The 16,118-nt window shown below is 43.4% G+C and overlaps 1 protein-coding gene across 2 annotated transcripts in view; it reads right to left on the bottom strand.

Annotated features, from left to right (window-relative positions):
* The window catches only part of Xpo6 (exportin 6), a 107,138-nt gene that overhangs the window by 26,577 nt on the left and 64,443 nt on the right, over window positions 1-16,118 (bottom strand). For both annotated transcript variants that reach the window (XM_059267208.1, XM_059267206.1), the window contains exons 9-12: window positions 14,678-14,787; window positions 4,472-4,580; window positions 3,226-3,318; window positions 1,659-1,728 (exon numbers count right to left, since the gene is read on the bottom strand). In XM_059267208.1, the coding sequence (XP_059123191.1) occupies window positions 1,659-1,728; window positions 3,226-3,318; window positions 4,472-4,580; window positions 14,678-14,787 (382 nt within the window). The remainder of the gene's footprint in view (window positions 1-1,658; window positions 1,729-3,225; window positions 3,319-4,471; window positions 4,581-14,677; window positions 14,788-16,118) is intronic.

The following is a 16,118-nucleotide window of genomic DNA, read 5'->3' as shown; positions in this document are numbered from 1 at the left end:
GAATGAGATAATGACCTAGAAGAGCCAAGTGCTCTGTGAAACTGGCATGAAGTGGACTTCAGCGAGGGCAGGGAGACCTAAGACTGCCCTTCCACATTAGGAAGCTGGGTATCAGCAATCTCAGAAAAGGATTAGAAACCCATGCAGACATTTCCCAAGAGACAACCATCAATCACAGCCAGGCTTGGTGGAGTCATGCCTTAAACCCAGCACTCAGTGAGTTCTGGGGTAGCTTGGTCTACACAGCACGTGTGTGGCCTACCAGGGCTACAAAGTGATAAACCACCAACCCCAACACAAGTCAACTACAACACTGAATCAACCTTATGAGTCAATGGAGGAGGGCAGGATACGCTCTTTTTTTTTTTTTTTTTTTTGGTTTTTCGAGACAGGGTTTCTCTGTGTAGCTTTGCGCCTTTCCTGGAACTCGCTTTGTAGACCAGGCTGGCCTCGAACTCACAGAGATCCACCTGGCTCTGCCTCCCAAGTGCTGGGATTAAAGGCGTGCGCCACCACCGCCCGGCTAGGATACGCTCTTTTTAAAAACATTCTTAGGGCCTAGAGTACAATTCTAATTGCAATGGCCTTCAAAGAGAGACCACCAATTCTGGAACCATCTAGCATTTTGTATCAAATGATCTTCATTAGTGCAAACATGCATGTTCATTTTGCAAAGTGGCTTTTCAAAGTTTATATAAGATGTTCTCAGCCAGGCTACAGAGCCAGAGCCTGTACTTGAGGCATGCCAAGTCCTATCACCCTCCTGGGGACCAATGAATGAGTAATAATAGTCATAGAAACAAACTGTCCCGGGTGGCCAGGGCAGCCTCACAAAGAGGCCCCATCATGAATGGCCAGTTCACCCAGGAGGAAGCTGCTTTCTGGGTAGCTCAGTGCCAGACCAGACAAGAGGCTGCAGGCTAGGTCAGCATGTAGGAAAATGCTGAAGAGCAGCACACAGTGGGATAAACGAGGCAGGGTAGGGGAAGGGTGGAGTGATGCACGAACTTAAGGTTATTGGTGTTTTCATCTGGGAAAAATGAATGCCAGTTTAGGGCATCTTTCCATCACTCCCCATTATTCCATCTTGCTATTATTACAAACCGACTATGCGGCCCTGGGTCAATCAACGACTCCGAAGAGCATTATCCTCTTCTGTAAAATAACAATAACTAGTAACAATACTTCTATCTCAAAGTATGGAGAAGAAAATGGAATGACACAGTAGACAACATGGTACCTGGCATGCAATGAGTGCTCACAGAGAGGCTGTCATTATTATCACGCCCCTCTGGCCAGGGACGCGAAGTCTTTGCATCCAGCTGTGGGCAGAGCCTTCTGCAGACCTCTCACAGGGGAGCTCCAGAATGAATGGAGCTGCTACCCTAGTGAAAGCCCACAGCCATTTTCCTTCCAGCGCACTTGCTGTCTGAAGGAATATAAGGAAACCCTCCAGGACTTTAGTCTTAGCCCTGATTACTTCCCCCACAGCTTCTTTGTAAAGCAGGAAGGTCTAAAAACTTCAATTTAGAAGTTGAAGAGATGTGAAGAGAAGCTGTACAAGGCAAATCACATTATTACAGCAGAGGTGACAGTAATTAACTATTAGTCCAACTTTTTTAATGCTAAACTAAATTTGAAAGTAAAGACCAATTTACCTGACCCCGAAGTAACTACAAATTGCTGTAATCCCAAATAAACTTCTAAATTGTCCTGAAGAACTGGGAACTGAAAACAAAGAGACAAAGTTTAAAACAAAAATCATAAATGCAAGTTTTGATACTATTTTTAACATTAAAGCATTAAGTACCTATGAGGAGAAGGACAGGATCACAAACTTCCCTTTATAGGCACTAAGCACAGATCCCTTTCAGTACCCTCCCAAGTCCTACAGATCAAACCTATTAGTACCAGAACAACAAAGAAATCAAGGTCAAGTTGACTGCTTTAAAAGCCATAGCAAAGGATTCTGGGGCATGACTACTACAGTCCTACAAGGACATCACCCTACAAGACCTGTAACTTCAAGAGCTAGGTTGTCCATCAAGTCTGAGAAGATCCCTGATCTTGAAAGAAATATCAAGTATGTCTTATTAATGTGCATGACAAAGAGAAAAGGCAGACGCAATGATGAGGGCATCAGTTTCCCTTGCTCATTTAGCAAACAGGACTTCATAGTGCTACCTTTCTTTCCTAGGTTGTTATATTCACCATTAAGATAAGACTTAATATAAAGCAGGTGGATCTCTGTGAGTTCAAGGCTAGCTTGGTCTACAGAGCGAGTTCTAGGACAGCCAGGGCTACACAGGAAAACCCTGCCTCAAAAAAAAAAAAAAAAAGACTTAAACTTGCCTAAGAAAGGCAGGTAGCAGAGTAAACTGCCACTTCCTGTGAGAGAATGCCAAGTAGTGGCTTGCAGCTATGTGCTGAAGCAGACCCCAGTAACTTAGCTTGCCTTTAAGGAGATGGAACCCAGCACGTAAGTGCCGGCAGAGAGACGGAGTAGTCTGCGCACAGTAGGAATGACACAGGCTAGTCTATCAATGTAATTTCTGCCAGTAACATTTCTGTTGGCCTGGCTGCCTCCAAGACACTAATAAAAGCATTAAGATACTTCTAAAATTCATACTGCATCTAAGAAGAAACAGTGCTTCCAGAAGTGGGCATAAAATAGTTCATGAAAATGTTAACAGTACAGGTGGAAGTTGGTTTATGGTAATTAGTCTAGAAATAAACAAACAAAGGCTAGAGCGTTAGCTCAGCTGGTAGACTGCTTCACCACACACAAGAGGACCTGAGTTCAATCCCTGGAACCCACATTAAAAAATACACAAATAAGGCTGGGTATCGTGGCACAGCTCTTATACTCCCCACTGGGGAGGCAGAGAAAAAGAGGATCTCTGTGGCGGGCTGCCAACATAGCTTATTTGGTGAGTTACAGGCCACTAAGAGATTCTGTCTTAAAAAAAACAAAGTAGATGGTGTGTGAGGAATATCACGTGAGGCTAACCTCTACAAACATATAGGTAACAGACAGACAGAAAACACACAAACATATGCATATGAAAATACACACACACACACACACACACACACACACACACACACACACACACGTATAGATACAGAGCACGGGAGAAGACAAAGATGGACAGACAGGTAAGTACAAAAGCCATGTTCTACGGGTCAGGAACCAGTTAGACGTCCCCTTCAAATGTGAGTTACCAGAGTTGAGAAGGCGTGTGTGGGAAGGAGTTCCATCACTTTGGCCACCACCTCCAAGCTCTGGCGTAAGTACCGCTGCCACTCTGTCTGCTGCTGTGGGGAAAAAACAAAGGTATCAGCTCTCCAGGACAGGCAGATAGATCCCTGTCCTCTTTATCACCAGCCTCCTGTTAGCCTTAAGTCTATTCTCAGATGTTAAATTTAGAGAAAATAGAAAATGGTGGAACTAGAAATGTGGAACTTTGAAAAAGGCCCAGTTAGTTATTTTCTTTTTTTAATATAATTTCATTTCCTAACAAGTTACTTCTTCAGAAAGCAAATAATTCACATAGAACAATTCACTTTTCCTCCTGGGATCATAGGAGTGTAGAGCTCAGAGTCATATGTGATAAGTCTGAGTGGTTTCTCTATTATCCCATTGATAGGGAGCAGTCATTTCTTTACACACACCTGACTCAATTAGCACCATACAAGGCGTGACTCATAGGCAGCATCAGTGTCTCCAGGGACCAGTCTGCAACACAAAACTCTGGTCCCATGTCAAACCTCCAAAATCAGGATGCATTTTAACAAGTTGTGCTAGAGGTTCTTAAAAGAACCATAGGTGAGGAAACCCGCCTCACTCAGTCAGTAGCACAACTCATCCTTGCATATTGTGTTGCCTCATGTAACTGTCACCACAAGTCAGCAAAATAGGCCATTTCTATTGTGGAGATGAGGGAATCGAGGCTCAGAAAAACTCAAAACTACATCTCCTCTGCACCCAAAGTTGCAGGGACTCAAATCTAAGTCATCTGGTTCTAAGTAAAGTGTCTTCTTTCTTATTTAAAAAATCTACTCTCAAGGTCATGATCATGCCACCAGTCACTCTAATTTTGAGAATGATATTAACATTAGAAATTTTTCAAGTGGTTGATAGTTAGGAGGAAAGGAACGCTAGAGTTGTGCCCATAAGAATATTTTTCTTATTAATGTTGTGCAGACTAGCAGCAATATAATCACAAGGTTCAGTTTAAAACTAACAGCTTCTAGCATATGCCTAACAGACTATCATTCCAGCCTTCTCATTTAAACAGTCCTTGAACTATTCCTACCGGCATCCAGCTAGGTAGATAGAGAGTCCAGAGTACAGGACTCATGAAAGCAATTCTCATGCACACCTGGTCTCTCTATATTTCTAGTCCATAGAGGTAAAATGCCTGTAAAACAGTTTTTCAGAAACCAGCAGGAGAGAAATGTCTCTTACATCATCATCCAGAGTTTCATCATCCAGCTCCTCCAGCTGGGCCTGGTTGTATCTGAACTGGATTCGATTCAACACCTCTGTGAGCAAGAGGACCAGGGCATCTTCGTACCTAGGGAGGAGAGAAAGAGTCAACAGCAAGTGAAAGCATACTTTCAGCTTCAGCTTTGGACCAGGCCTCCTGGACTGTAGGAGCAGTACTCACCTTGAACACACTTAAAGCCTGGTGCTTTGTTTCTGAGTTGGCACAGGTGTATATGAGAGAAGAGGTACTGTACTATCCACATCACACTTCTTTGTGATGCACTCTCTTCTATAGTTAAGGTGGTTACTAGTTCTTGTGGTTATTGCTTGCATGGAATATCAATTTCCATTCTTTGACTTCCAACCTATCTCACTTGAATCTAAAGTGAGTTTCTTGGTAATTGGATCATGGATTTTCAAATCCATTCTGCCCATCTCTGCTTTTTAACAACAAAGTCTAATCCATTATAGCTAATGTAATTATCAATAAAGTAAGTCTGATTTCTGTCATTTTTTTTCTGTCAAATATATATCCTCTAGAGCAGCATTTTAAGTCCCTTATCTTTTATTTCACTACATATGTTTCAGGTTTTTATCATTCCTTGGGGACTAGACGCACTGTATGTAAACATCAACAAATAACACCCTTTCGTTGTTTATCTAGACAGGGTTTCCCTGAATAGTCCTGAAGGCCAGGCTGGCCTTGAACTCAAGAGATCCACCTGCCTCTGCATCTGAGTGCTGGGATTAAAGGTGTGCGCCACCACCTCCAGATTAACACTTTTAATAGCTACGAGAAGTAAAGTGTGAGAAAACTACAACTAAATTGCTCAAGATCAACAAGCAGGCTATTGTGAAGTCAAGACTCCCTAACTCAAGCCTCATGTTCTCTCTACAGATGTCAGACTACTAGTGGCTTTAAGTCAAACCCAAAACTCAACCTTCAATTCACTTTAAGACCACTTAGAGGGGCTGGAGAGATGGCTCAGAGGTTAAGAGCACTGCTTGTTCTTCCAAAGGTCCTGAGTTCAATTCCCAAGCAACCACATGGTGGCTCACAACCATCTGTAATGAGATCTGGTGCCCTCTTCTGGCCTGCAGGGATATGTGCAGACAGAGCACTGTATACATAATAAATAAATAAATTTTAAAAAGACCACTTAGAAACTAAAGGGGAAATCCTGACCCTCTGGTTTGTATCTAAAGGTAATTTATTAAAGAAATACCTTAAGCCCCACATCTGGCTACTTTCCACAATAATAACCGAGCACAGAAGATACCAAGTTATTATACAATACTTGGTATCATGTGGGGAGAAAAAAATGATTATTTTCAAGAAAAGATTATGCGCCTAAATGAATCCTTTCCTGAAAAGCTTCTAGGACCAGTTAAGACTCAGTTCCTACTTGCCAGCATGTGAGCAGGTGGAGGCTCCATAAAGCCCAAGTCTCCTGAGCCTCCTAGGCTGTACCACTGAGATGCTAGAGGAAGACTGCAAGGTAGAAAGAAGGGGGAAGGGCTTCAGCCTTCCCGTGGGCTTGCTCTCTGACAATGCTGACCAGCAACAGCTATCCCATGCCCCTACCCCAACTTCATTACTCACCCCTTCCAATTTCATTCTACATTCCCAGCACCTATCTCATACGCATACTCAGAGGGTCAAGAGCTCCTGAAGGAATGCTTGAATGCCAGCTTCCTGGGCCTCCTCAGAGCTCCTGGGATAAGAGGTGTGGCCTACTCTTTAAAGACCTGAGCCTTAACCAGCTACATGAAACTTACTTAACCTACTGACCTCCTTCCCCTGACCCTGGCTTAGTGATGGAGCTGCTTCCTGTAGTTATCAACTGTGCTGCCTCCCTCACTGTTTCCTACCCTTCTAACACCTATTTAACCAACTGTCTACACTGGAGTCTAGGTTAAAATACTTGTGGTTTCTGTTTTCCTGGTAGTACCCTAACCAGTTTGCTACCCAATCCAAGAGAGCCAAACTTGAAAGAATTAAACCAAGGTCAACTGTAGTCCATCTAGTCTAAGCATTGCCAGCCACAAGATGAAATCTCTGTAGAGACAGTCTATAGACCTCTAACAATCCTCCTGGGCTATCACAGTCTAAGCATTGCCAGCCACAAGACAAGTAAGTCTCTGCAGAGACAGTCTACAGACTTCTAACAATCCTCCTGGGCTATCACATTTCAGTTATGTGGGTACAACAGCTCATTTCCTACCTATAGGCAGACATTGCCCCTTCTCCACAAGACTGAACCATTGTTTTCAAGTGATTTAACAATATAGTAAACACCAGGCCTAGAATAGAATAGCAATTGAGTATGGCACAGGAAAGAATACTAGCTGGGGAAATTACTAATAAAATTGACATGTGTGGTTAAAAAAAAAAAAAAATATATCACGTTTGAGTGGATGTCCTAGGTAGATAATCAATACCCAGACCTGGGGCTCTTTACCTCCCATTTGCTGTGACATAATCGATAAAGTTGTAGGCATTTTGTTATAAATTGCTATGTCAGATTAAAATACTCTCACAGAAAGAATATCCCTTTCAGACTAGGGCATAGATAGATTTTGCCACTGCTAAATAAACCCCATCAGGAACTGTGCTAAAAACACACAAGTAACCGACCTCCCAAAGTGTGTGGCTGGCATGAGAGGTGTGTGTGGATAGCACAGAAACCCCCCCAGCTGCTCTATACCAATTTACCACCACCATCCCAGCCCCAAGTAAGTGAACACTGGCACTGAGGACAGCTAAAACATTACATTTTCCAGTAGACACAAAGACAGTAAAGGAAATTGCTGACTCAGGTGTACTAGCTCATTTTTATGTCAACTTGACAGGCTAGAGTCATTGGGGAGAGAGAATCTTAACTTAGAAAACGTCCCTACCAGATGGGCCTGTAAGGAAAGCCTATGAGCATTTTCTTAATTAGTGACCGATGTAGAAGAGTCCAGCTCACTACGGGTGGTCATGGGGTGTTTAAGAAAGCAGGCTAAGCAAGTCGTAAGAGCAAGGCAGTAAGCAGCATTTCTCCATGTGTGCATCAGCTCCTGCCCTGACTTCCCTCAGTAATGGGCTGCGATGAGGAACTGTAAGCTGAAATAAACCTTTTCCTCCAAGGTTTTGGTCCTCGTGTTTTATCAGCAAGAGAAACCCTAAGGCAGTAGGGTTTCTAGGAAAGCAGTTTCGGCCCAGCCTCTCCACTTCTCATTCTCACTGCCTTAGCTCTACATGTGGTGTCTGTAGACTCCCTCCTGCTGCCTTTCCCACGAGGAAGACAAGGTAACTGTGTGTGAGGACAGTCTATAAAGGAGCAGGAAAGGGTGAGCTAAGATCTTAACCCAGCAGCACTGCTGTCCTCCTAAGAACAGTCTACCAGGTGCATAACTGATACCTGAGGAGGCCAAAGCATTCAGATCCCCCAGAACCAAAGTTACAGATAGTTGTGAGCCACCATGAGTGCTGGGAATCAAACTCAGGTCCTCCGAAAGAGCAGTCAGTACACTTAACTGCCAAGTCATCTCTTCATCCCCTTAAGAAATTTAAAAGAACTGAAAATCATACAACTATATCCAGATAACAAAATTGAACTGGAAAACACTAACAAGGATATATAGAAAATCTCCAAATATCTGGAGATTAAACAAAGAGATTTAAAGCAAAATTCGACAATCATTTAAATTAAGTGGTATGGTGTATATATTAAACTCTGATAAAGCTGAAATAGTGCTTAGGGGGGAGTTTATAACATTAAATGTACATATATTGGGCTGGGGAGATGGCTCAGCAGTTAAGAGGCCTTGCTGCTCTTGTATAGGACCTAGGTTCAGTTACCAACATCCATATGGTAACTAACAACTGTCTGTAACTTCAGTTCCAGAGGATATGATGCTCTTCTGGCCTCCTTGGACACCAGACATGTATGTGGTGCACATACAAACAGGCCAACACTAATACACACAAAATAAAAACCTTTAAAAGAACATGTATGTGTATAAACGAAGAAAAAACCCTACTAGACACAAACTCAGTTAGATAAAACTAGCCAAATTAAAGCAGCTAGAAAGTAGGTGCCCAATAAATACAAATAAGCAAAATGAGAATATAAGCACAGAAAATAAACAACTAATAGAAAATTCCAGATGGTGCAGTCTGGGCATAAATATCTCCTTGTAGGGGCTAAATAGCTACTGAAACTCTGATCTCTATCTTTTTATTAACTGCATACAATGTCATGTACGACAGCAACACTTCCTCAGTAAGCAGAACAATCCACATTCTTTTACAGTCTAATGTAATGACACTCAAATTCCTGTGCTGCTCTGTAGCCAGCATTTGCCAGGATTCTTGTGACAAAGGGGTTCACAGGACATGATACAATAACTTAGGTTGCTTCACACACTGACTTCTTCCTCTTCCTGTAAAACCTGTTTCTACACAAGGGCCTGGCCCCTGGATGAGCCCCAAGAGACACGGGAGAACTGGCAGCGAGCACTTTCTCAGGGGCACCAACTGCCAGCCAAGGCCCCACATGCTGGCTCAGCAGGCCTCCTCCACAGTGTGAAGATACAACCACACTCAGCACAAAGGTGCAAATAGACCCTGAGATCCAGGCTCTCTGTGCTACGATCCTAACTGATGAGCAGGACAATCAACTCCATCCACAATTCTGCTAGGCAGAGCATGATGCAGACATTTATCTTCACACTGGGCCCATGTCCTGAAGTCCCACCAGCTCTCATTGAACATTCTCATTGAGCAAGGAATATGCATTTTCCACCATGCTCCAGTGTTCAAGCTCCTAGAGCTACAAATAAATCTGAGTACATTTGTGCTTCCAAGTCTGTAACCTGCAGTGCCACTTGGTTGTAACAAATGATGCAAAACTCTAAAACCACAAGGGACAGGAAATGAGTGCGGCCTTTGTGACTTAACCACACCTACGTTTCCCATTTGAGACACCAAGAAAACAATTTCTGACTACTTCCCATAGGTCAGTCAATTTTGAAGTTCCGGCTTAAGCCACAAATGTAATTCCAAAAGCATGCCTGTGTTATCAGATGACAAACATTTGATCACATTTGCATGCTCACAGTTAAAGTAAGTATGGTAATTAGTAGTGCCAATGTTCTTCAGTAAACAGCTCATCTCTGATATACTAGACAGAACAGTGACTTCCAAACCTTCAAGTCCTTAACTTAAAAGCTTTACACTCAACATACTTGTAGAGATGTATAATAAAAGGGATGACATAAGCCAAAGTTCAATGTTCTTTCTTTGTACACCCCAATTGTACAAATATGTTGGTGCTATTCTTTCTAGTTCACTCCCTCAACCACTAGAGTATGATGCAAGAAAAACAGGTCCTGGGGTAGTTTCTATTTAACATAAATCAGACCAGCTTTGAGGATTTCATTTTTCTGCTTTGTGCATGTATATAGACATATTAAAAAACAAATCACGAGGCTGGGGAGATGGCTCAGAAGTTAGGAATGGTTCTGCTCTTCTAGAGCAGCTGAGTTTGTTCCTAGCCCCACAGGCAGTGGTTTAAAACTCCTTGTAACTCCGGTTTGGGGAGCTGACACCCTTTTCTAGCTGCTATGGGTAACTGCACACACATGGTGTACTGCTCGCTCTCTCTCTCTCTCTCTCTCTCTCTTATACGCATACACACACACACACACACACACACACACACACACACACACACACACACACACAAAATACAAAATAAATGTCAAAAAATATGTAAGTCAAGTGAAGAAAAGGCTCGGCTGTTAAGAGCACTCACTGCTCTTGCAGAGTGAGTGAGTCCAGCTCCCAGGTGGCTCACAACTGCATGTAAGTCCAGTCCCAGGAAATCTGACATCTTCTGGCGCACCCACACACACATGCACATACTAAACACACACATAAATAAAAATAGATCTTTAAAAAAATAAGTCATGAAAAATAAAGTTTCATTTAGGAAAAATAAAACTATCAATGCATTTAAAAGAGCCTGCAGAATTTCTAAGCATGTGTTACCAGATGGCAGGCTGCCACGCAGGAAGGTGGATAAAAGGCCTTTAGCTGTCTGTGGTCACAGCCAAGTGGCAGCAGCATTTACATTATTCCTTTTCATCATCATCACTGTGACCATTATGTGTCTCTGTTTTAGAAGCATGACTTCCAATATCCTAACCCTCCTGCAAGACATCCCTTGTGTAGGAAGAAATGTGATGGCCTAGCACCTGACCAAAAGGAATCCTTGAAGCAGAAGAGGAGGCAATTAAACTCTCTATAGCAGTGTCCCAACAGCCTATAGTTCTAATGCTAGCAATCTCCTCAGAGTCACATTCTCCACACCTCCTGTTTCCACTGGGCTTTAAAGAGCATTTTCACACTAATCACTTTTCCAGGTCATCCTCAACTGAACTGCAAGATATAAAAGAGTATCCACCACTAAACAGAGGAGAGTGGGGTGTAAGCCCAGAACCAGGACTTGCCTGTTTGGCCTGTAAGAAAGACATTCTGATAAAATGGCTTTTCTTTGAAGAATCTCATTCAAAAACACAATTGTCAAAGTCAGTAACCTCACCAGACCTACTACTGTGTAATAAGGTCTCTACTGCATGGACACGCCCTCCACCCATAACTGCATTGAAGGTGAGATGTTTGCAAACAAAAGAACAAATGTTTAAACTTCCAGTGTCAGTATTCCGTTAAAATTTAAAAATCCACAAAACCTTAGCAGTGAAAAGAGTTCTAGAGATCTAGTACAATCTCTCTACCCAGAAAAAAAGATCCCACCTCCTTCCATGTAGCATTCTCTAGGAAACTCTGGGAAAGGGTGTTCATTACCTCTACCACTATTATGGTTTGAAATATTCTGCCCTGACCCATACATGGATGATATACTGTTCAGGGGTGGGGTCTTGAGAGGTGATGGTTTGGGGCATGACCTGGAAGAGTACAGCTTGTCACTGGCCTCTTCTTCCCTCAACCATTTCTTGGCCCACCCCTTCCCTGGCCACTCTGATCTGATCAGCCTTGCTCTACCCATACTTCCCACCACTATACTCTGCCTCACCATGGCCCAGAAACAAAAGAACCGAGTGACCATTGCTGTGGGATGGTCTGTATGTGCTCTGACTGGTCAATAAATAAAACACTGATCGGCCAGTGGCCAGGCAGGAAGTATAGGCAGGACTAACAGAGAGGAGAATTGAGAGAACAGGAATGAGGGAGGAGACACTGCCAGCCGCTGCCATGACAAGCAGCATGTGAAGATGCCGGTAAGCCACAAGCCACGTGGTAAGGTATAGATTTATAGAAATGGATTAATTTAAGATATAAGAACAGTTAGCAAGAAGCCTGCCACGGCCATACAGTTTGTAAGCAATATAAGTCTCTGTGTTTACTTGGTTGGGTCTGAGCGGCTGTGGGACTGGCAGGTGAGAGAGATTTGTCCTGACTGTGGGCCAGGCAGGAAAACTCTAGCTACAGACCATAGGCGGAAACCTCTGAATCACCAGTCAGTGTAAACCTTTCCTCCATCCAGCAGTTTTTAATCAGGTGTTTTACTGCAGTGACAGCTGACCCGCACAGCTACACTAGCACCGTTTCCTAACCACTTACGTATATCACACACTCTATATGTTACTTCTTAACAACTCAAAAACTGTCACCATCAACAAAGAAATAAAATCTGCCAAAGCGAATTTCCCTAAACACAACCAATTACAAACTACAGGATGAGCTTTCAGAGCCAGGGCTGCTCCAGAGACCATGTCCTGGTGACCCACAGAGACTGCTCTCATCTGTACTGTGCCCACACAGAAGCTAAAGCCAAACCAGACACCGCCTGCAGCCTCTCCCAAGTAAGCAGTAGAGCACCTGCTTCAGTGGAGCTGATGCCCGTCTGCAAGTGCCTGTCATGGACTAGTGAATACACTAACATGAAGAACCAGGTTGGCACAAGAGTCTACTTTTACCATGGAGAACAAAGAGAAGTTGTCGTCTTTGGGCCTACCTGTTCCATGTGGTAGAACACAGCGCACAGGAGAATATATAAAACACTATGGCTTATACTGTTAAGAAAAGCTGCCATTTAACCTTTGCTGTGGGTGGATCCTGTCACTATTGGATAGCATGCTGAACTCACGAGCTTCCCTCTTCCTTTCTCTGGCCCATGGCATAAGCATTACACTGGACAGAAAAATGCTTTCTTTCTGTCTATAAAGCAAGAAAAACACTTTCCATTTTCTTTATTTAAAAACTATAATTAAGAGTTGGCAGTCGTAGAGGAGACCTTTAATCCCAGCACTCAGGAAGCAAAGGCAGGCAGACCTCTGTGAGTTCAAGGCCAGCCTGTTCTACATAGTGAGTTTCAGGACAGCCAGGGCTACATAGTGAGACCCTGTCTCAAAGCAAACAAACAAATGAAAAAACCATAATAAAGGGTGGGCATGGTGGCACATACCATAACTCCCAGGACTGGGAGGCAAGAGCAGGCAGATCTCTATAAGTTAAGGCCAGTCAGAGATGTATAGTGAGACCTGTCTCAAAAAACCAAAGGAGGAGGAGGAGGAAGAGTTGTTGTTGTTAAGTGACTGTGGTTTTAATGCTGTCACCTTGACAGGATCTAGACTCACCTAAGAGACAAACCTCTGTACATGACTGTGAAGGAGTTTCTCAACTGGGCTAATAGAGGTGGGAAGACCCACCCTAATTGCCATAGACAGAGTTCCAGAATGAATAAAGAAAAAGAGATGAGCACTAGCGCTCGCTCTCGCTCTCGCTCTCTCTCTCTCTCTCTCTCTCTCTATCTCTATCTCTATCTCTATCTCTATCTCTATCTCTCAATCTCTCTCTGCTTCCTGTCTCTGGATATAAAGTGACTAGTTAACTGCCCTGACCCGTGAGCAAGCATGTGCCCACCCCCTTCACCCCTACACACACACACACACACACACACACACACACACACACACACACACACACACACCAGGATGGCCTTTTTCTTCACACATTGAGTCAGAATAAACCTTTTGTTTTTGATACTGTTCTACTGCTATGAGGAGACACGATGACCAAGCCAACTTTTAAAAGAAAGCATTATTAAAGTGGGGTTTTATAGTTCATGACCATCGTGGCAGGAATATCCAGCAGACAGATAGGCACAGTGTTGGAGCAGAGTCTGAGAGCTCACGTGATCATTGGGCCTAACATGGGCTTCTGAAACCTCAAAACTCACCACCAGTGACACACCTTCTCTAACAGGGCCACACCCCCTAATCCTTCTTAAACAGTCCACCAATTGGGAACCAAACATTCAAATATATGAGCCTATGGAGGCCATTTCACATTCAAACCACCACGTCTTTCCTTCTACAGTCGGGTATTTTGTCCTGGTAAGGAGAAAGTTGTTATCAGGTACTTATCTCTGACGTAGAGGATTTCTAACTAGTGCCCCTTCTGCCTCAGCCTCCTTAAGTGCTAGGACTACCAGTGTGCTCTGTCAGGGCCAGCTCTTTTCCTAGCTATTTGTTTCAGGACAACTTACTAATTTAAGAAACTTTGACACACCATGCAGTGGTGCACACCTTTAACCTCAGCATTTGGGAGGCAGAGGCAGGCAGATCTCTGAGTTCAAGGCCAGCCTGGTCTACAGAGTAAGTTCCAGGACAGTTAGGGCTACACAGAGAAACCCTGTTTTGCAAAACGAGAGAGAGAGAGAGAGAGAGAGAGAGAGAGAGAGAGAGAGAGAGAGAGAGAGAAAGAGAGAAGAAACTTTGATACATCTCAAAGTTTAAGGACATAATGAACCTTGAACTCCTTCACGTCACTTATCAGCTGTGAGGTCAGCCCTGCATCCTATGTTCCAAGCACTCTATACTTCCAGTGGGTTGTTTTAAGGAAATCCCAGGTGTAATATCACTTCATCCAATAAATACTTGTTGTATCTCTAAAACTAGGGCCTTAAAGAACAACCACAAAAGCATTATCATACCTAAAAAATTTTCAATGAATGTTACTTTTTAAAAAAGAAAATGCTCAGGCGGCATTACTGCCTGGGCAGCCTCCTTGCCTCAGTCTCCTGAGGAGGCACAGCAGCATGGCTGTCCCTCAGGGCATAAGAATAAGCGGCAACAGTGGCTACCTCTGTTTAGCAGGGTTTTGGAGTTTACCTGTTGAGAACTGCTTCCTTGTCTCCCAGACGACTTTTAATTTTACTTGTCAGATAGTCCAAAAACAGTGTCCAGATATCCAAACAAGAGAAGTAACCTTCATGAGTAGGCTATGATACAAAAGAAATCCAGACAATGAAATTACTTAATGCAACTGTTGTGCTTAGAAACACATACACCAGAACCGCAAAACCAAAGGCCTACATACAGTCCCTTCTTCATGACCTCCACTAAGGAGGTTGAGTCAGTCTTGACCAGTGGACCCTATTAAATCTCACCAGACAAGGGCACCATGGGACACCATGTGAGAGAACTGCTCAGGGATTACAGAATGTGCCAAGGAACCCCATCTGAGCCTGTGTGGAGAGGCTCCCACACACTGCCTACTATGCATCGACTTTTGAGAAAGAAGCTTGCACTCTAGAGGAGATGTTCAAGGTCATCAACAGAAGCAGGACACAGCTGTGTCTTCTCTACTACAAACTCACAAAAGCAAATGGAAGCCAGAGTACCTTCAAAGGTAACAGTCCACACATCTGACTATAAGGAAAACAACAATGGCAGGTCTTTCTACATAGAAGACTGAAAAGGAGCTGTTAGGTATCACTCCAGGGTAGTATGGCATTTGCAAAACTCAGGTATCAAACAGGCCAATAACAATCTCAAACCAGGAGCTGACAGAAACAGCAAGTTTCTTGGTACCTGGCCAGTCGTCCTTGGCAAACTTCTTAAAAACCTTGAGAGTCTATTCATGCAAAATCTAGGAGCCATGGTTTTCTTTCCTTCGATTCTGCTAGCTGACCACCTCACCATGCACCATATTTGTGAGAAGGAAGTTCGGTAGTTTTTCCTTCTACAGTCACTCTAATCCCAGCTGATCAGAAGGCTAAGGAAGAAGGATCTCAAGTTCAAACCTTACTGGGCCAAAAAGTAAGTTTGAGGTCAGCCAAGGCAACTTAACCAGACAGACCCTGTAACAAAACGGAAAATGAAAACAGGACTTGGACTGGAGTGGGGTATAGTGCAAGATACTTTCCCTCCATATACAAGTCCCTGGATTTGATCCTAGCACACCCTAAATCAGGCATGATGACACACTCCTATAATCCTAGAGCCAGGAAGGAACTCAAGGTCAGCCTCCAATACATAGCAAGTTCAAGGACAGCCTGAGATACACGATCCTTTCTCAAGAAAGAAAACACATCACAAAACAAAAGAAAAAGAAAGGGTTAGGGATGACATTCATGCCTATTCTAGCATGTGTAAGACCCTGGGTTCCATCCTTGGAACCCAAAAAAGAAAGAAAAGAAAAAACAGAGCTGGAGCTGGCTCAAAGTAAAAGTGATGGCTGTGCACCCAGACCTGAGTTTCATCCTCAGATCCCACGATGGAAAGAGAACCAATTTTCAAAAGTTGTCCTGTCTTCACATGCATGTTGTAC

Source organism: Peromyscus eremicus, chromosome 1, assembly GCF_949786415.1.
Source record: "Peromyscus eremicus chromosome 1, PerEre_H2_v1, whole genome shotgun sequence".
NCBI lineage: Eukaryota > Metazoa > Chordata > Mammalia > Rodentia > Cricetidae > Peromyscus > Peromyscus eremicus.
This window is presented reverse-complemented; position numbering and strand designations above follow the sequence as displayed.